General features: G+C 40.0%; 1 protein-coding gene and 1 long non-coding RNA gene across 4 annotated transcripts; one reads left to right on the forward strand and one right to left on the reverse strand.

The window, feature by feature from the left end:
- The first annotated feature begins 134 nt into the window (after window positions 1-134).
- On the forward strand, window positions 135-12,612 carry LOC136749390 (complement component receptor 1-like protein). 3 transcript variants are annotated; one of them, XM_066703652.1, is made up of 8 exons: window positions 135-279; window positions 658-765; window positions 8,995-9,094; window positions 10,760-10,833; window positions 11,456-11,635; window positions 11,937-12,137; window positions 12,259-12,306; window positions 12,398-12,612. In XM_066703652.1, the coding sequence occupies exons 1-8, from the start codon at window positions 210-212 to the stop codon at window positions 12,439-12,441; spliced, it is 825 nt and encodes a 274-aa protein (XP_066559749.1). In that variant the 5' UTR covers window positions 135-209; the 3' UTR covers window positions 12,442-12,612. The 3 variants fall into 3 exon arrangements, with proteins under 3 accessions (XP_066559749.1, XP_066559747.1, XP_066559748.1); XM_066703650.1 differs by having other exon boundaries at window positions 136-279; window positions 583-765; XM_066703651.1 differs by having other exon boundaries at window positions 139-279; window positions 583-765; window positions 11,961-12,137.
- Window positions 12,613-12,986: 374 nt separating this feature from the next.
- On the reverse strand, window positions 12,987-14,443 carry LOC136749391 (uncharacterized). The gene is made up of 3 exons (XR_010816745.1): window positions 14,332-14,443; window positions 13,641-13,823; window positions 12,987-13,065 (listed from the first exon to the last, which is right to left on the reverse strand). It is a non-coding gene; the product is annotated as an uncharacterized LOC136749391 (long non-coding RNA).
- Window positions 14,444-26,472: the final 12,029 nt, after the last annotated feature.

A 26,472-nucleotide genomic window follows, 5' to 3' on the forward strand; every position in this document is an offset into this window, starting at 1 on the left:
TTTGTTTTCGCATTGTTGTTCTATTTACCATGTTATGCAATGAATACTGGACTACAAGCTGCATGCAAAGAAATGACAGAAGTGATCAAGGTTCAATCTAGAGCAAATATAGGTTTTGCAATGTGTAACACAGCACACATTTCCCCTGCAATACAAGAGGAGCCTCTTGTTTGAAAGCTAGTGATTACTGTGAAGCGCAGCAAATAGACATGACCAAACAGAATGGCTTTGCTCTTAAGATTGTTCTTGTTCTGGTGGTGTGCTCTGGGGAGGTGAAAGGTAAGTAGAAAACCCTTTTAGGAACTACTTTAACATGAATGAACATACTGCAGCACTTCAGAAAGCAAATCCCTGGTTTGAAACATTTTGATTTTGTCCAGCATTTCTTGTAAAAGTATTGTTTAGGGATGGTTATTTATTCATAGTTCTTCAAGGCACCACAGAGAACCAATACATATAATGTAATAATAACTAATGTAATTGGAGTCATTTTAATTTATTACACGGGATGCAGGGCAAGGGAATGGTTGGGGTAATCTGATGACATACTCAACACAGTTGTGTGTTCTTGTTCATTTTAAGGGCAATGCAGTCCTCCTCCAGGAGTGCCCCTCATGGTCTTGACAGACATAAAGCCTATGGATGTTTTTCCTGAAGGTGCATCTGTGAAATACAAATGTGCTCATGGATACCAGAACCGTGGCGGCTCCCCCAAGAGCACCTGCATCAACAAGGGCTGGACCACACCAACACTGCTCTGCAAACGTAAGTAAAGCTGGAAACACCCACAGAGCCATTGTGCCATTGACACAGGTGCAGAAAAACGAAAAGGGACCATTCTTATGTAATGTGATTGTGGCAAACCTAGGTTTGGACCACATGAAACTTGCCAATAAACACAGCTTGAAGTTGATATTTTGTGCTGGGGCAAAGGAAGAGTCTTCTGTCAATCTAAAGGTTGCCATCAATTATTAGTATCAGAAGTTGTGATTGGTTGATGAGTTTTAATTTGGCCTGTGCATTAGTAACTCACTTACTTCCTCTGTGGCTTTTTCTTGGTAATTATTATAATAATTTTGCATATACAGTGTCTTGCAAACGTATCCAAACCCTGACCAATTATTTCATATTCCTGAATTACAAATGGTACCTAGAAATTTCAAAACTCAAAATCAATTATTGTAAGGTGACATGGGTTTTATGTTGGGAAAATTGTAAGAAAAATTAAAAACTGAAATATGTTGCTTGCATAAGTATTCAACCCCCAAATTGTAATATTTGATAAGGTCACCTTTCACTGCAATAACAGCTTTAAGTCTTTTGGGGTAGGTATATACCAGCTTTGCACACAGTGTCAGAGTGATTTTGGCCCATTCTTCAAGGCAGATTTGCTCCAGGTTGTTTAGGTTGGTTGGACGACACTTGTGGACCGCAACTTTCCAACAATGCCACAGATTCTCAGTGGGATTGAGATCAAGACTTTAACTGGGACACTGTAGGACATTCACCTTTTTGTTCTTGAGCCACTCCAGTGTTGCTTTGGTCTTGTGCTTGAGATCATTGTCCTGCTGAAAGTTTAATTTTCTCCCAGGTTTCAGTGTTTTAGCAGATTGAAATGTGTTATCTTGTAGTATTTCCCTGTATTGTGCTCCATCCATTGTTCCTTCAGTTATAACAAGGTGCCCAGTCCCTGCTGATGAGAACCAAAACCACAGCATGATGCTGACACCACCATACTTGACTGTAGGGATGGGGTGTCTTGAGGCGTGGGCAATGTTAGGTTTGTGTCACACATAGCTCATCTGAACACAAAACCTTTTCCCACATCACAGATCTGCTTTCAGATGGTACTATTTGAGTAACGGCTTCTTCCTTGCCACCCTCCAACACAGGCCAGAGTTATGCAGAGCTCTTGATATGGTTGACTGGTGCACCATTACTCCAATCCCACCCACTCCACTCTGTAGCTCCTACATAGGTATTATTTGCCTCTCTGTGGCTTCTCTCACAAGTCTCCTTGTTTGAGCACTGAGGTTTGAGGACGTTTTTTTCTAGGCAGTGCCTGGGTGGTGAGATGCAGCTTCCACTTTCCGAATACTGATCCAGCTGCACTCACTGGGATATCCACGCACTTGGATATTATTTTGTACTAGGGCAAAATCGATTAATCGGGTCTATTAATCAACGATCAATATTTTCTCTATCTAGTAGAGCAGATCTATTTTTATTTTATTTTTCATTATAATGATTGGCGATTGGTGGATTGGTTAACACTAGAAGCGCCGACATTTCGATCTGCAACCAAAACGATCGAATAAAACTAGCACAAATGGAGTAGGCTATTTAAATAGAAATATGAAACATGAAACATTAAAGTGATTGGTATAAATAACATCAAATTGCTTTTTTTTTTTGTAACGTGTATTTCACAGTCAAAACAAATACACGAAACAAGTGTTTATTTGCGGCGTAATCACTCTGTGTCCACTCAATCTAACTACAGTTGGAAGAAGACACCAGCTGTAAAGCTATTCAATGCTTGTGTTTCTCAAGCACATGAAAACACTGTAGACCAGGGGTAGTCAATAGGCGGACCGTGAGAATAATTTTAATTAAGTTATCATGATTTTTGTATATATTGTTGCGGGGGTTTGTTGCACTCAGTGCTTGTATTGTGTGGAGCCTAGTAGCAGCCCTTCCTGGTTATGCGTCAATCGGATGTGACGTATTCATACCGCATGTTCTGTAGAGCTGCTGTTCGTCAGTGAGCAGTTGATGACGCGCAGATTCCCAGTTCGCGTCTCTGGACACATTCTGGACTGGGGCAGGAGCGGCACTTTGTACTCGCCAGAAACACAGCTATTCGCTTTGTTTTCCTAATTTCTATAAATAAACAGCTCAACTGCGGATCGTTTGACTTGTGGACATATTTAAACCTCGCCTCCAAAATATAAAAGTGCATACATATGACTAGGAGGTGGGGGGTCACGATGCCATAGCTTGTATTCACCTAGAAACTCCTGCATCAGGGGTGGAAACAGCTGGTTTCCAATGAAGACGCATATTTCTAGCAGGTGCACGAATATAAAATTGTGCATCCTCACCCGTTTCAATCACAGAGACCCACTGAAATAGATCTGTGATTGACAAGCACCAGAAACAGCTTTTAGTCTGCATGTATAATGTCGGTTGATGTGTGATTTATCGCTGGTGACGTGTGGTTGTGACGCATAGATATGTTTGAGTCCAAATCAGGGGCGGGGCCAGCGGGTTAGCCCGGGGTGGCATGGGCCACCCCTAGAATCTAAGAGCCACCCCAAGTGCCACCCCCTTCAGAGTAGGAATGTGATAAGTTGTTGTTATTCACTATCTACAAGTAGTAGTAGTAGTAGTTTTCTTAACAATAACTATAATTTTACATTGCTTTGATGTTGGCCAAATTATTTATATTTAATTTTATGCATAAAGCATGACATCTGCATTCACCCCTCTGATTGTTGTGGTTGTGGAATAGTCCGCATCGGGGCGGAACCACTGTTCCAGCGACGTGTTGTTACCGGAGTAAATAGTGAGCGCAGCCAAAGTTAGCAAGACGGTGCATGGAGGTACGTTCAACTAATTTTATTTAGACGATTTTGCTGGTGCAGGAAAGGAGAACATAGGCATAAGTAAGTATACTGAAGTTTGGTATGTGTAGCATTTAATAGGGAAAGTTATGGGACGCTAAGTTAAGACTAAAAGAAAGGTAGTCTCACTGTGACTGTCTAACATTGCTCAGGAGACAGTCCTGGGGCAGCTAACGCTAGAAGTTAACGCTAAGTTAAAAGCTGGCAAGCCAGATCCAAAGGAAGAGTTTCCCATAATGACCCGACGGCGTACGAACACACCATGCATGCCAGCATGTTAGTAAAGCGAAAGTTCTGTGTAATTTTCAAAAAATCAATACTACGGGTTTGTTACATGTAACGTTATGTCATATCATAAATTAGAAAAACCCTGGCCAAAGTGAGTGTTATGTCAAATAGAGCATGGTCCTGCCAATTACTTTGCTAGGCTACATGCCTGTTTTTAAGCTAGGCCTATTGTAGAGAGGTGTAACCTTATACTGTAAATGTAACGTTATAATGATTAATACTTCTACTGTTCATTTGTAAATGTAATATAGATATGACACAATTTTAAAAGCTGCCTGCTGTTTAATGAAAAATAATATTTAATTGGTCAATGTTTCAGATCTGACTTTGTAAACCTGTAAAAAATGTTTATGCTGTATTCACATGAAGTGAACACAAAAAGATAAATTAACAAATGCCATTATAGTGTTTTACTGATAAATAGTTAAACTGATAATAAGAATAAATCAACTTTTAAACCCAGATTCTATAATGAGGAAAGATTAATCATAATGGACAAATTCATTGAGGTTTACAAAAACCTGTAATTAAAATGAACATTTTGAAGGGTAAATAGGAAAAGATAAACACCACTTATCCTTTAATTAACTGCACTTTATTGCCTCTGTTATGTGTTAAATTCTGAATGCTGCCTACCAAAGTTGTACAAGGTACTTATTATTATTATTATTAGTAGTAGTAGTAATAGTAGTAGTAGTGTTTAATATTTGAATGTTTAAAACTGTAATACTCTGTATATGTAATACGCCTCTATGTGATGTTGGGGAAACAATTTGGCTGCTAGTTTAACTGTAGAAATGAGGAATAAATGCTCTGCTACAGCTTCTCACTGGGCTCAAGAGCTAATTTCTACTGTTATCAATGAAGTTGTTATATCCTATGCACATCTATATATGGTGGGAAACTACATTGCTTGTTGCATTGCATCTACCATAGGCTATGTGCTTCTGCAAATGTAAGTTATTTGTTATCACATGTGAAGTTGCTTGTTTAGCATTCCTTTTTACACAAAATAAACAATTTTGTTATTAATTATGTACAGTTAATTATTTCCTAGAATATAGGGCTGAAATTTTTACAGTTTTACTTTTTACATTACTTAAATATGCCCCCCTTCTCCGAGTCTGTGCCCCAGCCTGGCCCCCCCATCAACATTTTTCTAGATCCGCCCCTGGTCCAAATCTGAGTTTTTCGACTTTGAAATTACTCAGAATGGCACATTTCAGGTCTCAACTCTTTTGGGGAACGGCCCCCCAGCCCGGAATTCCTCAATCCTCTTTCCCCTTATTTTGCAACATTAATTTTGAACAGTAGACAGTGATGAAGGGAAGCGGTAAAGTCTTGAATTTAATACGTTTCCCCACTGACAAAGAAATGATCAGTCTATAATTTTAATGGTAGGTGTATTTTAACAGTGAGAGACAGAATAACAACAAAAAAATCCAGAAAAACGCATTTCAAAAAAGTTATAAATTGATTTGCATGTTAATGAGGGAAATAAGTATTTATCAATCAATCAGATTCCAAACTCTCCACCATGGCCAAGACCAAAGAGCTGTCCAAGGATGTCAGGGACAAGATTGTAGACCTACACAAGGCTGGAATGGGCTACAAGACCATCGCCAAGCAGCTTGGTGAGAAGGTGACAACAGTTTGTGCGATTATTCGCAAATGGAAGAAACACAAAATAACTGTCAGTCTCCCTCAGTCTGGGGCTCCGTGCAAGAATTCACCTCGTGGAGTTTCAATGATCATGAGAACGGTGAGGAATCAGCCCAGAACTACACGGGAGGATCTTGTTAATGATCTCAAGGCAGCTGGGACCATAGTCACCAAGAAAACAATTGGTAACACTACACCGTGAAGGACTGAAATCCTGCAGCACCCGCAAGGTCCCCCTGCTCAAGAAAGTACATGTACAGGCCCTGTCTGAAGTTTGCCAATGAACATCTGAATGATTCAGAGGTATTCAAAGTATTGTGGTCAGATGAGACCAAAATCGAGCTCTTTGGCATCAACTCAACTCACCGTGTTTGGAGGAGGAGGAATGACCCCAAGAACACCATCTCCACCGTCAAACATGGAGGAGGAAACATTATGCTTTGGGGGTGTTTTTCTGCTAAGGGGACAGGACAACTGCACCGCATCAAAGGGACGATGGACGGGGCCATGTACCGTCAAATCTTGGGTGAGAACCTCCTTCCCTCAGCCAGGGCATTGAAAATGGGTCGTGGATGGGTATTCCAGCATGACAATGACCCAAAACACACAGCCAAGGCAACAAAGGAGTGGCTCAAGAAGAAGCACATTAAGGTCCTTTAGTGGCATAGCCAGTCTCCAGACCTTAATCCCATAGAAAATCTGTGGAGGGAGCTGAAGGTTCGAGTTGCCAAACGTCAGCCTCGAAACCTTAATGACTTGGAGAGGATCTGCAAAGAGGAGTGGGACAAAATCCCTCCTGAGATGTGTGCAAACCTGGTGGCCAACTACAAGAAATGTCTGACTTCTGTGATTGCCAACAAGGGTTTTGCCACCAAGTACTAAGTCGAAGGGGTCAAATACTTATTTCCCTCATTAACATGAAAATCAATTTATAACTTTTTTTTAAATGCATTTTTCTGGATTTTTTTGTTGTTATTCTGTCTCTCACTGTTAAAATACACCTACCATTAAAATTATAGACTGATCATTTCTTTGTCAGTGGGCAAACATACAAAATCAGCAGGGGATCAAATACTTTTTTCCCCCCACTGTATATGCCTACAATAATCTTGATCACATTAAAACAATTAAAAGTGGTCTGAAACTGCTTTGACACATTTACATTTTTTTTTTAATGTTTTGTTTTTGTACTTTGTCAAATGAATGTACTAAATGTAAGCAATGGGGTATATTACTACTTCCCAGACTGTGTGTGTGTGTGTGTGTGTGTGTGTTGGAAAGGGGCATTTGGAGGTGTGATTGTTTTCCCCCCCCCTCTGGAGTTTGGACCTTGACTATACCTTTGTGGAAGAAAAAACATCTTCAATCAGGTTGGAACGTTAGTTGCAATGCCTTTAATACACGCAGCGTGGAGAGGAACAGTGAATCAAGAAGATCCAAAAGTCGCTCTGCTTTCATGTTAAAAGTCAGAGCTTTTTATAGACAGAAAACAAAGATCTGGTTACAATTAATAAGTAATTACTTTTGTTATCTTAAAAGCTTGCTAAGCAGAATATATTATTTAAGGACAGAGTCCATGGGTCAATACAAGGATTAAGGAGCAGACACTGAAATCATATTGTTTGACATTGTCTCCGAGATTCTCATCGTAAATAACAGAAAACAAGCTACCTTCTGGCCTGACCTTCTGACTTGACCTTATCTTTCTTAAGTATACAACAGAGCAAAATAGATATTTCTAACTTTCCTTCCACACCTTGACCAAGACATTTGGAACCTGACAAAAAACAATTGACAACCCCTGCTGTAGACTGTAGGTGAGGTAGAGATTGCGACTTGAACTTGATTTGCGTTTATTAAGCTAAAATGCAGTAGGCATATTTAATACATATATCTAGTCAGAACTGAAGTCAGAACTGGTATGCACAGTGTATTCAGTAACACAGAGTAACTCAAATTAAAAATCGGTGAAACTGCTCTGTCCTGCACTTTGTGTGAAATGATAAAGGTGAATCACATAAGATTCACAAGAGCTACAATATCCCCGCACAAACTGCAGGGTTACAAGCCTCTAAAGGGAAAACTACAGTCTAGTTTTGGATTCAAATTGGATATGGAAGGAAACTACAGAAGCCCATTAGCACCATAGAGAAAAAAATATATATATTCTTGCATTATTATGAGATAATATTGTGGTATTTCACAATAATTATTGCATTATTATGAGATAATATTGTGTAATTTCACAATAACTATTGCGTTATTATGAGATAAGTCTGCTTATTTGGAGGTCAGAGTGATAGAGGAGAGGAGAAAGGAGTTAAAGAGGGCTCAAATGAGAGAAGAGGAGGGGGTTTTAGGTTTCCACAGAGGTGTTATGTCACACACGTAAATACTGCAGCCTGCGAACCACTGAATTGCATCTTTCCAAATGTTGAATGTTTCTAAATCATCTTTCTGTCCTAACCCCAGTTGAAAATACGGCTTGAGAGGTCAAGAGCTGCCATATAGGAGAATCTGCAATACAGAAAAAGGAGAAAGCAGGCAATCATAAACTTATTTAATCTTTAATTTTGCCACCGGCATTTATAAAAAACAAGAGACCACGTCCACTGTCCATGCCGCAAATCCTGCTATGTTAAGTCTGACTAGCCTCGTGTTTCATACATTTCATTTACATTAGGTGCATTCTGTATTTTGCACATTATTATTAAATCTGAATAAAGCTTACCGTGCTACTTCTGATCTGAATCTGGAAGCATAGCCTACTTAATTATTGCGAAATGACGCAATATTATCTCATAATAAGTAACGCAATAAAAAAACATATCTGTGGCGCTAATAGGCTTCCGTAGGTAACATTGAAGGCAAGTAGTTACTATAATTTGTGAGCAAAACATTTCGTTTGCTGTAGCAACTATAATTTAGTTGGCTGATTATAGTGTTTTTATCCCGAAAATGTGGCAACAACGTTAAGGGTTCACAGTTGGAGGCCAATAATGTAATTGTGACCATTAAGGCAATTTCTTTAATCTGTGTAAATTGTGAGCTTCCACAGCACAGGGGTTGAATACTTATGCAAGCAACATATTTCAATTTATTTGTCTTACAAATTTCTCCAATGTCACTGTACAATAATTGATTTTGAATTGCAGTGTTTTAAAATAAAATATCAAACCGAATTAAACTTTGTACCATTTGTAAGTCAGTAATATGAGAGAATTTGTCAGGGTCTGAATAATTTTGCAAAGGCACTGTATAAATGTTGCATATATAGATAGATGGGATGGACCAGTATGCATTATATTAATGTATATGTGGTCAAACTTGTACATACTCAGATTAATGAGATGTATAGTGTAGTAATTCCCAGGCCCTACAATGCAAAATACAGTAATTCACTTTATTTTTTATTTAGCCATTTCCTGTGGATCACCTGGAGAAATACTGAATGGACAATTTATTATCAGTGAGGGTATCCATTTTGGGTCAACGGTTTGGGCTTCTTGTAATGAAGGGTGAGTAGCAGACATTCAACCCAATTTCCAATTTGAAATTGCAATGCAAATATAAATAACACCCCCGCGACCCTCACCAGGAGCGGTTTTGTGGATGGATGGATATAAATAACATGAATATCTTATGGACTCAAGTTTACCTAACCTTATTTCTATATGTTAAAATTCAGTTGACAATTATTAATTAAAGCTATAAATTAAACTGATATAGGTGTTTGTTTTGGGCTGTCACCAGTATACAAAGAGATAAAGAGAGCTAATCCAAGTGACTGATGACTTTTAAGACTTTTTAGCCATTGAGGAGAAGGATGTTTAAAAAAAGCAACCTACCTATATACAAGGATTATTAGGAACACCTGTTCAATTTCTCATTAATGCAATTATCTAACCAACCAATCACATGGCAGTTGCTTCAATGCATTTAGGGGTGTGGTCCTGGTCAAGACAATCTCCTGAACTCCAAACTGAATGTCTGAATGGGAAAGAAAGGTGATTTAAGCAATTTTGAGCGTGGCATGGTTGTTGGTGCCAGACGGGCCGGTCTGAGTATTTCACAATCTGCTCAGTTACTGGGATTTTCACGCACAACCATTTCTAGGGTTTACAAAGAATGGTGTGAAAAGGGAAAAACATCCAGTATGCGGCGGTCCTGTGGGCGAAAATGCCTTGTTGATGCTAGAGGTCAGAGGAGAATGGGCCGACTGATTCAAGCTGATAGAAGAGCAACTTTGACTGAAATAACCACTCGTTACAACCGAGGTATGCAGCAAAGCATTTGTGAAGCCACAACACGTACATGGGCGGATGGGCTACAACAGCAGAAGACCCCACCGGGTACCACTCATCTCCACTACAAATAGGAAAAAGAGGCTACAATTTGCACAAGCTCACCAAAATTGGACAGTTGAAGACTGGAAAAATGTTGCCTGGTCTGATGAGTCTCGATTTCTGTTGAGACATTCAGATGGTAGAGTCAGAATTTGGCGTAAACAGAATGAGAACATGGATCCATCATGCCTTGTTACCACTGTGCAGGCTGGTGGTGGTGGTGTAATGGTGTGGGGGATGTTTTCTTGGCACACTTTAGGCCCCTTAGTGCCAATTGGGCATCGTTTAAATGCCACGGCCTACCTGAGCATTGTTTCTGACCATGTCCATCCCTTTATGACCACCATGTACCCATCCTCTGATGGCTACTTCCAGCAGGATAATGCACCATGTCACAAAGGTCGAATCATTTCAAATTGGTTTCTTGAACATGACAATGAGTTCACTGTACTAAACTGGCCCCCACAGTCACCAGATCTCAACCCAATAGAGCATCTTTGGGATGTGGTGGAACGGGAGCTTCGTGCCCTGGATGTGCATCCCACAAATCTCCATCAACTGCAAGATGCTATCCTATCAATATGGGCCAACATTTCTAAAGAATGCTTTCAGCACCTTGTTGAATCAATGCCACGTAGAATTAAGGCAGTTCTGAAGGCGAAAGGGAGTCAAACACAGTATTAGTATGGTGTTCCTAATAATCCTTTAGGTGAGTGTATATATATATTTAAATACAATGGAAAATGAACCCATATTTAGCCTCAGGTGCAGTAATTGGAGGTTATGCCTTTTACTTGCATTAAATCTATTATATATTTTTCTTTGGTCTGTGTACAGGTACAACTTGGTAGGTAGAAAAACCAGAGAATGCCTTCAGTCTGGCTGGAGTGTCAACATCCCTGTATGTGAGGGTATGTAGATTCACACTAGCCCCATTTACATGTCCCTCCAGAAGCAATATCATCTCTATGTTTTTTTCTATATGGTTACTTATACAACTTATACAAGAATCCAAGAGAGAGGCTCCAAAGGTTTCCTTCCATAAAACTGTCTACAATATTATACAATGTGCGTCTATACAGATACACACAAACGCATACTCACTCACACATGTATAAAGTATATACACACATCCTGTAAGATATAAATATAGAGTGCTGCAAGAGGTGCTGATAAGAGGGTTACTGAGTATTCAGGTACCAGACTGGTGCTATGTACCCTGAACAGCCCTGCCTCATGTACACTTACTACATCGACTACAGCCTTATAACCCAGTGTGCCAGTAACCTGGCTAAATCACAACAGACGCGTCATAGTCTGAGACACAAATACTCCATTGGCTTCAACTAAATCAAATCCCTTTCATACATCAGGCCTAATGAACACTTTATTTAATGTACACAGATGCCTTTTCCACTCATAAAACATGGTATTACACTTATTAAGAGGGGTGTTTTGACTCAGGTGTGATGTGTAATAAAATAAATGTTTTTCTCTGTCTTTTTACGCTGACTGCATGTGTGCTTCTTACAGTGGTTACGTGTCCCCCACCTCCACAAATTGAACACGGTGAAGTCGTCAACGTTATCCCTACACGTGTGCAGTACAGAGATGTAATTGAGTACAGGTGTAACAAATTCCACTTGATTGGGGAAAGTGAAATATTTTGTACGAACTATGGGAACTACAGCGGCCCTCCTCCCCAGTGCAAAGGTACTGTAAAACATGCATTTGATTTTGACTCCAGTAGGGAATATCGCATTGCGTATTGAAAACCCTTTTGGGATTTCGTGGACATGGAAGTTAAAGAGTCGCAGGGAAATTCCAATGCAAGCCTTTGTTATAAACAGTTCTCTTTTATCATTGGATCAGTAATTATAAATCAATTGTCCATATAAACAGTCAATCACATTATAAAGGATTAGTGTAAAATTGACATTTCACATTTTGTTCTACTATAACACAAGCTAAAAATCAATGCAACTATTTTTTACCATGTTTTACCGGCTGTCAGATGAAAATGACTCCCTTATCACAGCTATTACCTGCCCTGATCCTTCCCTGCCAAATGGACGAATCTGGAGGGGACGGAAAAATCCTTACGAATACAGGGATGTTGTGACATTCTCCTGCAATCCTGGCTATGAGATGGAAGGATCTGGAAGCATCACATGTGAGGAGCATGGCTGGTCTCCAGCAATTCTTCATTGTCATCGTAAGTTTTAAAAACTGTCATTTCACTGTGCATGACATGCTAATACAGTCTCCTATGAACAGTGAATTGATTGAATTGAAAAATATGTTATTGATGTAACGGTTCCTTCTGTCCTTCATAGGTTTTGAGCCACCAACCACCGAGCCACCGACAGATCCAGCAGAAGAATGTAAAGCCCTTTTAAAACTATTTAAAAGTAGTTTGTTGTTGGTCTTTCAATTTAAATAACATATACATTTTTTATGCGTTTTATTTTACAGGTAATTTGTGGTGCCAATTTAAGAAGTGGTTGCGTAATCTTTGAGTGACACCTACCTCAGTTCAAGTCTTCAGTGGAATAATGCTACTGTGTACAGGTCTGTCATAATCAGGGTTTCCCGCAGCTATATTCAGGCCAGACGGCCCACCAAAAATCAGTGCTGCCTGTCAGAAAAACAAAAATAAAAAAAATAAAATAAAACTATTAAAACACAAATGCCCTAGTAATTGCTTTGTAATTTTCTGCGGGAAACAGTGATAATACATACAAGCATCAGTTACATGAAACAGCAATTTTTTATTGTAATTGTTATATGTGTAATGGGGTGCTTTTTAAAGTCCATTTAGTAGCAATTCACTTTATGTTGACAAATTAAAAAAAAAAAAAACAACAATGAACTAACCATTTTCAAATGATCATAATATTATTCATAATTGAATGCAAAAGAAAGTGTGACAGATTTTCCACATCACTTCACCACTGAAAAGTATACTGTAAGGATTAATAAACCACACCTGGTTACATTTATAGCTGAATCTGTATAGAGTTCAGAGGAGAGCTCTCTCAATGCAGTCACATGGCTTAGCATCCAGTAAGAAAATAATGCGGAGTCCTGTGTGCCAGGTGTTGAGGACTGATCAGCTCAGTATCTTGAGTAAGATCTATATCCTGTTACCAAAAGCACAAAAAGGGGTTCAAAAATAAAAAGGCTTTTACACAGACAGTATATAAATTGCTAAATAATGCATGTAAGTGTAATTGCTCCCAACCATCTCTCTCATCTACAGCTTTGAGTTTTGTATTAACATGGGAGATCCGAGTACAACTGAGCTCAGATCTCTTTGCTTTCACTATTAAACCTTAATCCATGTTCACAACCAAGTGGTATGGTCTCCAGTCACATGTTGCTGCTTGAAGTCAGACTAGTATGCAATAGCATATACATTAGGATAAAGGCAATTAACTTTGGTATGAAAAAAAAAGGACAGACAGTGCCAAGTGAATGAATACTGAACATCTAGTTCACATAGAACTCTCTCTATCATAGATCACATGATTAACAAGTGCAATAGCTTGGCAGAGAATCTCTAACTGCAAGAGCACACAGCGCATGAAAACACACGACACCACAAAAGGACATTGTGTTTGTAGAGTGTTAGTATAGAAAGAGTACATAAAAGAGACCTCTCACCTCAATGGGAAAAAAGGAATAACTCACATTTAAAGTTGGTATTCACACTTACTTTTTGTGCATGTTGGAAGAGAAGGGTGCCATTGCCCATTGTCCCCACAGGTAACCCTGCCACTGCCTTGAAGCCTGTATCCAGCGTCACAGTAAAAGTGCACAATGCATCCGTGTGTATTTAGATTTTTGGAACGAGATTTTATTCCACCATTAGGCAACACAGGAGGAGGGCAAACAACTCCTGTAAAATTAACAGAAATTACTGCTGTGAAACATGACCAACTCGCAAGGCCACAACGACAGCAGGGTTTTTATACACATGTCCCTTTCAGGTATTGCAGTGAAGTCTAGTATATAGTGCACTATACTATAAGTTATGTCAAGTATCGTCAAAATGATATGCCACAATGCAATGTATCCTTTAAATTGTTGTGTGCCATTTTGGTTGGACAAAACAACACAAAAAAGACTGTCAAAGAAGAAAATAATTTATTTAGTCTCAATGGAAAATCAAAAGAAGTCAGATCTGTACTGATTCAGGTTTAATTCAAAATCCTGAGCAAGAAGGACAAAGTCAACCCCAACGGCTCAGCATCAAAGCGAGGCCTAGAGGCTACCAGTGAAAATTAAGATTAGGTGCAGTCAGCGTACAGACTGTACTGTACTTTAAAAGTGAGAAATGACTTTGAAAGGTTACCAGTTATACTAGCGGTATAGCACTCAAAATGGAAACCCTGTGCAGTACTTACTGTCACATTTTGGCATGCAAGGACTCCATTTGCCGTACTGATTGCACGTCACAGAACCAGATCCATTGAGGCGAAAGCCCTTCTCACAAGCAAAGGACACAGAGTCTCTGTATGTATAAGATACATGTCCGCTTGTCTTTCTCGCATTCCTCACAATGGGATTCATACAATTAATCTCTGCAAGAAGAACAGTACGTATGTTATAGATGTTGCATCTCATATCTTGTCACAATGCTGCAATATTATTGATGTAGGAAAAATATCATCAGGCATTAATTCTGCAGTGGCAGTAGATTATACATCTAATTAGGAAATTCAAAACATTATTTAAATTAACACTAATATTCTTTGATAAGTCTTTTTTTTTTGGCCACCACTCAAAAGAAGTAATACAACCTGATTTATAATGAATAAACACCACTGGTTTAACTATATCAATTTATAATACAACTAAAATAAAAGTCAATTTGTATGATTGAGTAAAACTGACATCACAGCATGTTATATAAATATCCCTCCTTGTTCTTTTTTCTGCTACCTCTGCCGTTCAGAATGAGTTTGGTGTAATATATTCACAAGATACAAAAACCCTCTCCTGCGATTGCATAACTCTCCTCACAAAATAACCGGAATTACGGTGGCTCGTTGAGGACATAAAAAAAAAAAAAAGCCCCTCTGGTTCTCGTGATCATGACATAACGAGTTGTTTTGTCGTGATCACGAGATAAATTACCTCGTGTTAACTCGACATAACGGGCTATCAGAAAGCGGAAGTGATGTCATTTTCTCAATGCTGAGACTGGGGCAGTGCTGTCAACACATTCGGGTTTATTGAAGGACTACACATCAAAGGAGTGGCCACCCCTTAACTGGCGACACAGGGGCTTTAAATACTCTATTCAATTATTCAATTAAACATCGAACTGCACGGGGACTGGAGGAGGAGAACACAAAATGTGCAAATGTGATATAGGTGTATTTAATCAAAGTAATCAAAGTGAAAAACGTACACTGGAATGAGACTGCTACATATGTAACAGTTAAAACTGTATAAAACCATACACAAACAATGTCATGCTTATCAGAAGGGACCACTGTGCTTTCACTCCCCCAGCGCCGCGTTCAGCCGCTACACCACGACACATAACCTTACTGTGAAGGAGGCTTAAAGCTGTTCTGAGGGGTTACCTCATTTGTAATGTGTTCATTACGTAGCATGAGTGTATTTACGAATAGGCACACGTAAAAAATATGCTACTATGAACATGTTTATGATTATTATGATTGTAGTTTGGATAGTTTTTAGGAGTTGTGTTAAGAAAACTAAAACAAATGCAGTGCATTCAGTTTGCTTTAAGAACAGTGCGCAGCGGTCCCACTCGGCTGAACTGCTACTGGCACCGCGGACACACACTCACAACAGGCACTTTGAGAGACAATTAACCTGAACCGCATGTCTTTGGACTTGGTGGAAATGGGAGGAAACCACAATACACATAGAAAAGAAGCGAGATACGGAGAGAATAAGCAAACTTCACAGAAGCTTAAATGCATTACCCAAATTTCAGTCCAGTGTGTAGCTTATACATCAACCAAGAAGTTGTGTTGTAATGAAACTCGCGACAGTTTCAGGATCACTTCAATTATTGAAAGGCATAAAACAATGTGTCTGCATTAGCCTTGTTGAAAATAAACCCGAATGTGTTGACAGCACTGCCCCAGTCTCAGCACTGTCTCATGAAAATGACATCACTTCCGCTTTCTCTGATAGCGAGTGGTAACGTTATCTCGTGATCACGACATAACAACTCGGGCTTTTTTTTTTTTTTTCATGTCCTCAATGAGCCACTGTACGGAATAGCTTCACCCTTGTTGGAAACCGTTTTAAACTTGATAGGATTGAGTGCTTGAAATGGAAAAGAAAAGGTGAAATAGCAGTCACCGACAAAAATCACTTAGTGTGGTCTCCTGTTTGACCAGACATAAGATCAGTCTGAATAAAAGCAAGAGAAAGACTGGTACCTTTACACTTTGGCAGTGGGCCGCTCCAGGTCCCATTCTCAGTGCAGTGAATCTCTCTGTTCCCGAAGAGCATCCCCCTCTCACAGCTGTAGCTCAGCACGGTGTGGTAGTCGAACGGTCCTTCCCATGGGTCCGTCCTTCTCAGACCCGCTGCCTTTCGGGGGGCAGGACACTTTGCAACTCGGAGCTACAACGGTTTCGGGAGGAACAGCAGGCCAGAGAACAAGAGCGTTGAGGAACAGTCTCAAAGAGACCGTCTACAATGGCAGGAATGTACAGAGATGCTGAGAACATTAAGAGACTGAAGTGTGAAGGTCAGAGAAGAGAAGAATTTGGGATGTGTAACATCAGGGCAATGGGGGAATCTGTGGGAATCTGTTTTGGGGGTAGATCGTGATTTGAATGTTTTTTTTTTAATGTACTTTAGCATTATAATATTCAAACTTAATGCATGATGAAATGTGATTACTGCACTGTAGCAATACTGCAACATTTACATGATGTATTCATTGTATGATGAAAATAAAAAGGGACATGTTCAAAAAATGATTGAGCTAGTGAAGTGCTCTTACTATTGCTTTTTTTATATATATTTGTAAATTGACAATCTGTGAGCAAAAATTGGACCTGCACATTTATAATCTTTTTTTGGGAAGGTAATGTGCCTCCCTTCATTCAGCTTCATATTCTGCTGCAGACTCCCATTAGCAGACTGGAGCTGCACTTGCTCTCCAGACTACAGAGGGATGAGGGCAGGTGGGTGGGATGGTTCTATCTGTCCATAGTTTATACATTTTTCTGTATTGCAGTTTGTTTTGTTTTCATGTTAGCTTAATAACTTAAGTACAACAAAATATATATATATATAAATATTGATTAATAAAAATGCTGTTAAGTCTCTGTATAAACTCTTATATCCCTAATTTATCATTGGCACCCTTTGCCACTTAGCAAAGTATACAAACCAGACTTTGGGCACTCCAGCCAAAAAAGGTTCGCCATCCCTGCTCTAGATGATCAGCTAACATCCTACAGCACACCTTAACAAGACTGGCTAGAATTAACTCAATCTGTGGAGAGTTGACTCCTCTGTGAGTTTGGCAAAGACTGGATCATTACACACTTCAATATCAGGAAATAACTGTATGTCTCCATTAACAAATCTCAGTCCATCTGTTTGCCATTTAAGCACAAGGTCCTGATATCTAACATTAATTTGAAGAATGTGGTCCTTTTTGGACAAATCTCTCAAAAGTGTCTCTGTCATAAACTTGCAGACTAACTCTGGAGCCCTGCTTCCTGCCATGTACCATGTAACATTGATGTCCTGCATTATTGCATCCACCAATTTATTTTCATGCTGAATTTCACAAGTGGATTCCAGCAGATCAGAATGAAGAAAGAAAACACCAGCCACATTGTAAAAAGTTACATTAATGCGGTTACCTTTAAAAGGTACAATTGGTACAAACTCTTGGACTGGAATTGGAATTGGACTGGTTTACTGCTTTTCTCATATCTTCTCTCTTGCACTACTTTGCAAACAGTTCTAATCAAACAGTCGCACTTTCTCCAGAGATTTTGTGAACACTAGGCAAACAAACTGCCTGCTTTGTTTCCACCATAGACAGTGTGACATTAGCCTGATGTGCTAACCCATCAACTAAATGTAACCCGCATAACAACTACTAAGCCTAGCCTTGTCAGCCTCACTAAACTGATTGAACCCTTCAACCCTTCAACTTCTTCTCAGTACTGGCCCTGTCTCCAACAAGATTGGTTATCATACCTCCTCCACTTCTAACAACATCATGGAGCATCTCTCTCACTGTGTCAAAAGTACACTGAGCAGAGCCTGATGCTTGCTCCCTGAGCCCTATGCATCTGTGTACCATCCTTAAAGAAAATGTCTGCAGTGCAATACTTATGCCCTAACTTCCTGGTCCTATCTGTGCAGATCGTTAAATCATTTTCACTTCGAAATTTACTCTGCACATGCTATAATGATACCTGTCTAGCTTCCAAAACCATATATTTACAGAAAGTTGCCCCAGGGAGTCTGACTACCTGAGCGTCTGACATTTTTTCCAATACTACCCTAACACCTGTGAGGCCTTTTGTGCACTGATACCCATATGTGTAACCAAGTCGATATACACTTCCCTAACTGCATCAGTGTATTTGCCTTTACAATACGTAGTGGTCTTTACTTCTAAAAACCTAGCCAGTTCTGCCATAACTTCCTCATAATCCCCCTGCCAGTAAAGCACTTCTTCGTTCAACTGACTAACTTTGTCTGTAATCTCTTAACTTGAACTGCATTGCATTGATGATTTCCTTTTGTAGTAATGAGCTTTCATGCTCTCTTTCTTTCTACTGTGCCTAAGCTTCTGCATTCCATCTGTTAAATCAGCAATACTTTTCTCTAGTTAGTCAGTTGCTGATTCAAACTCAATATTCTGCTGTCGGAGTTGAGTCTCACTTCTGTAATAATCTGACTCTTTTTGAAACTTTTCTTTATGTTCCTCTCTACGTCTCAACCTCTTGTTTACATTTCTCAGACGGGTCTGTTTTTCTGAAGTCTTATTCAATTCCTGTCTTAATTTAGAAATCTTAACTTCAGCCTCATACAATTGAAGCCCCCTCTCTTTCCGTTCCCTATCAATTTTGTCTCTTTCATCACCTAGAGACCTACATTCCTACATACCGCTTTGCAAATTCAACAAATTACTTTCCCTATTCTCTCCCAAGTCCAAGTTTCATACAGCTCCAGAGTCTTCTAAATGTTTCATTGGTAGCATTTGTTGCCAGTTTCCTAACATAAGTAACAATTTCATGTTTAAAGAATTGTTCCTCTTGCTCATTCTGTAAATCAATACTGAAAATGTTTCTTATACAGTGAAAAAGAACATGATTTTAAGGTCCTGAGACCTCACAAAGCCGTACATTTCTAACATTTGTTTTATGCGCATCCCAGTTCCAGAGCCTCCCTGATGTACTCCCCTATGGCTTGAGACTCCAGGAGGGAAAGAGGATATATGCGACCCCTGGGAGGAGTAGTGCCCGGGAGGAGGTCGATGGCGCAGTCCCATGACCAATGGGGAGGTAATCAAGAAGCCAGAGTTTTATTGAAAACCATTGTCAGGTCCTGGTATTCAGAGGGAAATTCTGAAGGAGTGGAAAGGAGAGGGCTCTCGATGTGTGTTGCTCTGCAAGAAAAAGACAGAGGGGTCCACAGGAAAGTATTTCTCCCTTCTTCCAGGAGATAGTGGGATTGTGGTGGGTGAGCCATGGAAGTCCAAGAATGATGTCAGCCCCCTGGGGATCAATAACCAGGTAGTGCAAAGTTTCCGAGTGCATGAGTCCAATGTGAAGACTGATGGGGATGGTTTGCTGAGAACCGATAGGCTGATTGTCAATTGCTCTGTGCTCTGGTCACACAGTGAGGGAGTGATGCGAAGCCGATTTACTGTCGCCCAGTTAATGAAGTTGGCCGCGAACCCTGAATCTAGCACAGCAGACTGTGTTCAAATGTACTCTGAGACATTTATGACATTAGTTTAGTAAGTGCAGTGGATAAACAGAATAATATATTGCTCGATTCAGACAACGCTGACATTTCTGACCCTTCGCTCCAGATATTCCTGGCCTCAACTGTCCAACAACACCCAAGGCTGCGAGTTCTGCTACTGTGCCCAACAACACAAAGCCATCAGCACACAACAAAAATTAAGGCCTACCACAATCTTATTGGTCAGATGTGCAAACAGCATATTTCTGCAAAGTGAATTAATGGCTTGTAGTTAAACATATGAGTTTAGGCTGTACCATCTGTGGAATTAAGTCTTTTGGACCTAACACAACACAAGGGCTCAAGCTGTCATTGGAATGGGGAGAGTGCACCATATCACCGTATGGCACCGATAGAGAAAAGCAGCAGTGTTCTCTACGATAAAAGATATTTGAGCACAAACATTCTGCTTCTCATGCAAAAGCAGTCGAAATAACAGCAGCTCAGAAAAACAACATGCAAAAGCAAATTGACAAGATGTCTAGAGAAGAGATACACACTACTGCTTGTGTCTTTCGTACAGCTTACAAAATAGCTAAGAATGGGTCCCCCTTACACCCACCTGCCGACTGATATAATGTTGCAAGAGATAAATGGACTGGAGATGGGGAGAGTTCTTCACTCTAATAAGGCATGTGCCAATGTGATTGACCATATTGCATAGGAAATGAGGAAGAAAGTGTTGGATGACATTGTGAAAAATAAAAGTAAAGTTTGTCTTTGATAGACGAGTCCACAACAGTAAACCGAAAGTCTGCACTTGTTGTGTGTCTGAGGTCAGGAGTCGCGGAGGCTGAACCAGATACGTTTTTCTTTGATATGCTTGACCTGGATGGAACCTCAGCAGAAGACATTGTATAAGCACTGCTACAATGTCTCCATGGACATGGTTTTACTGATTCTTAGGGCAGTGCTTGGCTGCATTTGCCTGTGATGGAGCCTCTGTCATGCTGGGCAAGTGAGCTGGGGTTGCCACACAGCTGCGCACTGCTCTAATCACAGAATAGAGTTGGCTGTTGGAGACGTTGCCAAAGAGGTGATGAGAATTCATAATTTCCTAATCTTTTTTGATAAGTTGTACTCCCTCTACCATGCCTCCCCAAAAAACAAAGTGAGCTAAATGAGTGCGCACGGGAAGTAGGACAGCGCATCTTTACCATCAGCCATTTTCTCTCCATCCATTGGGCAGCATCCAGCGAAAGAAGTGTCTGTGCGGTCTGGGTAAATTACGCTGTGCTCCATGATCACTTCAGTAAAGCCTCCACCGATGCTTAGAGGGAGTGCAAAGAGAGAGCAAAGTACAAAGGCCTTGATGACATCCTTACGTTTGTCGCCTTTGTCAACAATTTAGGACTGATGTATGATGCTTTGGTGGAGCTAAGTGACCTCTCCTGCCAGTTCCAGCAGCTGGACATGAATCTCCCTTTAGCTGACAAGCAGCTTGATCGAACGGTACAGGTGTTCGAGTCAATGGTCAACATTCCAGGTGCCCATGCTGAGCAGCAATTGAGGGAATGGCCTTCAAGGATGTTGAGCTCCATGAAAACAAACAGGTGATGAGGATAAATGCATCCCAATTCTTCAGAAGTCTGGCAGAGAACATGAAGAGCAGACTAACCCCAACTATCTCCTCCCACGTCGGCGCAACAGACACCAAGAGCAGGCAAAGAGACAGAGGGATAATAGAAGATGTAAGGGTCCTGTATCCAGAATCGTAGCCTGAAAAGCTGGACATTCAGTTTGGAGATAAAGCGGTAAGACACCTGTGTGAAGTGTTCACAGTAGATGGAACTGCGAGTGTTCGGGGATTCCGAGACTTCAAAGACTCCAAAGCTACAAAAACGCCAATTTCTTTGTCACCTCTGATGAAGGCCGTGAATACCATTGCCATATCCACCAGTGAATGCAAATGTGCTTTTAGCAGCATGAATGACATACTGACAAACTATGAGGGGCCATACAAGCCATTATTCATTCTGGGCTTCTCACATACATTCTCCTTTCACATACATATATTTTCACTCTCAAATACATACATTCTCCTTTCACATACATATATTTTCACTCTCACATACATACATCCCTGCTAGATAGCACGTTCTTGATTGTGTTCCTCCTTGCTCCCTTTCCCGTAGCCCTTGACTGTGACCCTACATCTTGACAGCACTTAGCTTTCACCGTCCAGGATGTAGGACCTCACTTACTGTACTTGTGTAAATTGTAAATTGGAATTTGTAAAATGTATTAGTTTGAATTGCTATGTTTTAGCTAAATTGAATTTGTAATGATTGATGCCTTGTACTTAGCTGTATTTTTGCACTTTGTTTTGCACTTATGTTGTAAGTCGCCCTGGATAAGGGCATCTGCCAATAAATAAATAAAAATAATAATACATTCTCCTCTCACATACATATATTTTCACTCTCACATACATTCATTCTCCTCTCACATATATTTTCACTCTCACATACATATATTCTCCTCTCACATATATTTTCACTCACACATTCATACTTTAGCTCTCATGCACATGCAGTCAATGTATACATGTAACATTATATATAATATATGGATGTAAGAAGAGAATATATGTATGTGAGAGCAGAATGTATGTATGTGTGAGAGAGTATAGTGGAAACGGAAGGCAGGTCATTTATCGCGCTGTGATTGGCTGAGAAGATTGTACTGGGTCTTGTTCAGGTCATGTTCAGCGTGGACGGTTAAAATTAGCACAGAAATACAACTTGTACGTGCAAAACTATACTTACGGTTTTTATTTGACGCTTACAATTCAATTCTGCTCTCGTTCAATCTCGTTTACACATGCGCAGTTCTCTCTACACGCTCGCAGCTCTTTTTGACTGTTTTCACACGGACTAAAACACGGCGCGGAGATCAGGCATCCTAGATGATCACCGCACTGTCGATCTCGATCCTCGTCACACATGGCTGACTACACGGCAGCAGAGTCGGTTTAAAAAAGCTTGACGTGGATTAATGTGCTTTAAGCATAACCATTACTTAGGCACGTCCTACTATGAATAAATAATGGATATGTTTTTACTAACATAAACAATATGATTATGACATTAGGCTCTGCGTATATTAATTCACTTAAGGTGAGTATCACTTAATGTAGAAAACGCTCAACGTGACTTACTGTATTAAAACAATAAATGACAAGACTGACTTTCCAAACTGTTACACAAAATATTGGATGTTTAAAATGACATTAAAAGCATAACTGCCTTGTCTTTTCTAAGCCCTATTTTATTGTAGCCAAGCTGCATTGTGCTTAATGTGGTTTACTGTACTTAAATCCAGATTGATATCCAGATTTAATAAATGACAAGACTGACTTGAAGTTGATATTGACTGTGTTAAGTTAAACGCCTCTTCATTTGTACAGGCCTGGTAGGTGCTTCACTTAATAACCAATAACCACATACACTCACCTAAAGGATTATTAGGAACACCATACTAATACTGTGTTTGACCCCCTTTCGCCTTCAGAACTGCCTTAATTCTACGTGGCATTGATTCAACAAGGTGCTGAAAGCATTCTGTAGAAATGTTGGCCCATATTGATAGGATAGCATCTTGCATTTGATGGAGATTTGTGGGATGCACATCCAGGGCACGAAGCTCCCGTTCCACCACATCCCAAAGATGCTCTATTGGGTTGAGATCTGGTGACTGTGGGGGCCAGTTTAGTACAGTGAACTCATGTTCATGTTCAAGAAACCAATATGAAATGATTCGACCTTTGTGACATGATGCATTATCCTGCTGGAAGTAGCCATCAGAGGATGGGTACATGGTGGTCATAAAGGGATGGACATGGTCAGAAACAATGCTCAGGTAGGCCGTGGCATTTAAACGATGCCCAATTGGCACTAAGGAGCCTAAAGTGTGCCAAGAAAACATCCCCCACACCATTACACCACCACCACCAGCCTGCACAGTGGTAACAAGGCATGATGGATCCATGTTCTCATTCTGTTTACGCCAAATTCTGACTCTACCATCTGAATGTCTCAACAGAAATCGAGACTCATCAGACCAGGCAACATTTTTCCAGTCTTCAACTGTCCAATTTTGGTGAGCTTGTGCAAATTGTAGCCTCTTTTTCCTATTTGTAGTGGAGATGAGTGGTACCCGGTGGGGTCTTCTGCTGTTGTAGCCCATCCGCCTCAAGGTTGTACGTGTTGTGGCTTCACAAATGCTTTTCTGCATACCTCAGTTGTAACGAGTGGTTATTTCAGTCAAAGTTGCTCTTCTATCAGCTTGAATCAGTCGGCCCATTCTCCTCTGACCTCTAGCATCAACAAGGCATTTTCGCCCACAGGACTGCCGCATACTGGATGTTTTTCCCTTTTCACACCATTCTTTGTAAACCCTAGAAATGGTTGTGCGTGAAAATCCCAGTAACTGAGCAGATTGTGAAATACTCAGACCGGCTCGTGTGGCACCAACAACCATGCCACGCTCAAAATTGCTTAAATCACCTTTCTTTCCCATTCAGACATTCAGTTTGGAGTTCAGGAGATTGTCTTGACCAGGACCACACCCCAAAATGCATTGAAGCAACTGCCATGTGATTGGTTGGTTAGATAATTGCATTAATGAGAAATTGAACAGGTGTTCCTAATAATCCTTTAGGTGAGTGTATAAGCTTTCAATATGAAGCACGATTCACACTTCACTGCAACAAGGCTTAACAAGTTACTTTTGCTTTTAATATCAGTTTGAAAATTACATATTTTGTCTATCAGCCTGGGTGGTCCCAGTCTAGTTAATGATAAAGTTTGAATAAATGGTTACATTTTAAAGTACAGTACAACACGTGAGTTCAACATTAAGCACAGTTACGTCTGGCTAGGGCTTAACACGACACTTTAAACATCCCATCCTTTGTGTAACAGTTTGGAAAGTGTTAGTCTAGCCATAAACCACGTTAAGCTTTCGTAGACTGCCTCTGCTGCCGTGTGGTCAGCCATATGTGATGAGAATGGAGATCAATCGTGCGAATTGAATTGTAAGCATAAAATAAAAACCATAAGTATAGTTTTGCACGTACAAGTTGTATTTCTGTGCTAATTTTAACCGTCCACGCTGACCGTGACCTGAACAAGACCCAGTACAAGCTTCTCAGCCAATCACAGCGCGATAAATGACCTGCCTTCCGTTTCCACTATACTCTCTCACACATACATACATTCTGCTCTCACATACATATATTCTCTTCTTACATCCATATATTATATATAATGTTACATGTATACATTGACTGCATGTGCATGAGAGCTAAAGTATGAATGTGTGAGTGAAAATATATGTATGTGAGAGGAGAATGAATGTATGTGAGAGTGAAAATATATGTATATGAAAGGAGAATGTATGTATGTGAGAAGCCCAGAATGAATAATGGCTTGTACGGCCCGTCTTAACAAACAAGTGAAATGCACTTGCAATATACCAGCTTTCCAATCTGCATTTCCTTAGATGCAATGGGCCACCGCTCCAGCTGTTCCAACCTTTGCCATATGTGAAAGCATGGCTGAGTAAAGGAAGAAGACACGCCAACACAACAGACTGCCCTGCTGCTGCCATAGAACATATAGACAACAAGCCTATGTGGAGCTTGTTTTGAAGATTTAATGCCGTTTCTCTGCTAATAGGCCGCCTACATTTAATCCATTGTTAGGGTTGGGCAGAAGTGGAGACCAACTAATCTACTTTATGCCTCAGCCTTGGCAGATGTTCCGTTAACCTCAACGTTTCAGCACCTGGACAGCGAATTGTTAAACATTATTGTTGTTGTTTCAGCCCTCCAGAATTTCAATGCTTACTTAATTTTTACCAGTGTTATATTCTGTACAGGCATGGAGGCTTTTGATTATTATTCAGTTGTGGATTTGAGACATAATATGTTTTATTTTTTACCAAACTTTTTACCTTTAGTCTTGTTATGCATGTATAAGGCCTGTATAAGTGTATAGGCCTTAACAGTTTATACTATTTGCTTTCGCAGATGTTCTGTTCTTAAATATTACATAAATAAGCCTTTGCAGATGTTTTGTTCCTCTTGACGTTTCAGCTCCGGGAGAGCGATGTGTTATTGCCTAATTGTCTCAGCCCTCCAGAATCTCAATGTTAACTTCATTTTTCCCAGTGTTATATTTGATCCTTGTATGCAGGCTTTTGATTATTATTCTGTTGTGGATTTGAGATATAATATAAGTTCTATTTTTATCAAACTATTGACCTTGACTCTTGTTATGCACATTATACAAGCTGTGTAAATGTATAGGCCTTAACTGTATATTACTTCTTTTTGATAGGCTACTTTAATGGAACAAGCCTTCTTAACACATACATTTTGATGAACATAGTCTAATGTGCAATTTGTCAGTTCCTGCACTTATTTTATCCTAAGTCAAGCGCTAGTGAGTACCCAACTGGGTCTTGGCTTGAACACGACATTGAACAGCAGTTACAAGCGGACAGTGTCTCATACTCATGCCATTATCTTGGGGCATCACGGG

The sequence above is a fragment of the Amia ocellicauda genome, chromosome 5, assembly GCF_036373705.1.
Source record: "Amia ocellicauda isolate fAmiCal2 chromosome 5, fAmiCal2.hap1, whole genome shotgun sequence".
NCBI lineage: Eukaryota > Metazoa > Chordata > Actinopteri > Amiiformes > Amiidae > Amia > Amia ocellicauda.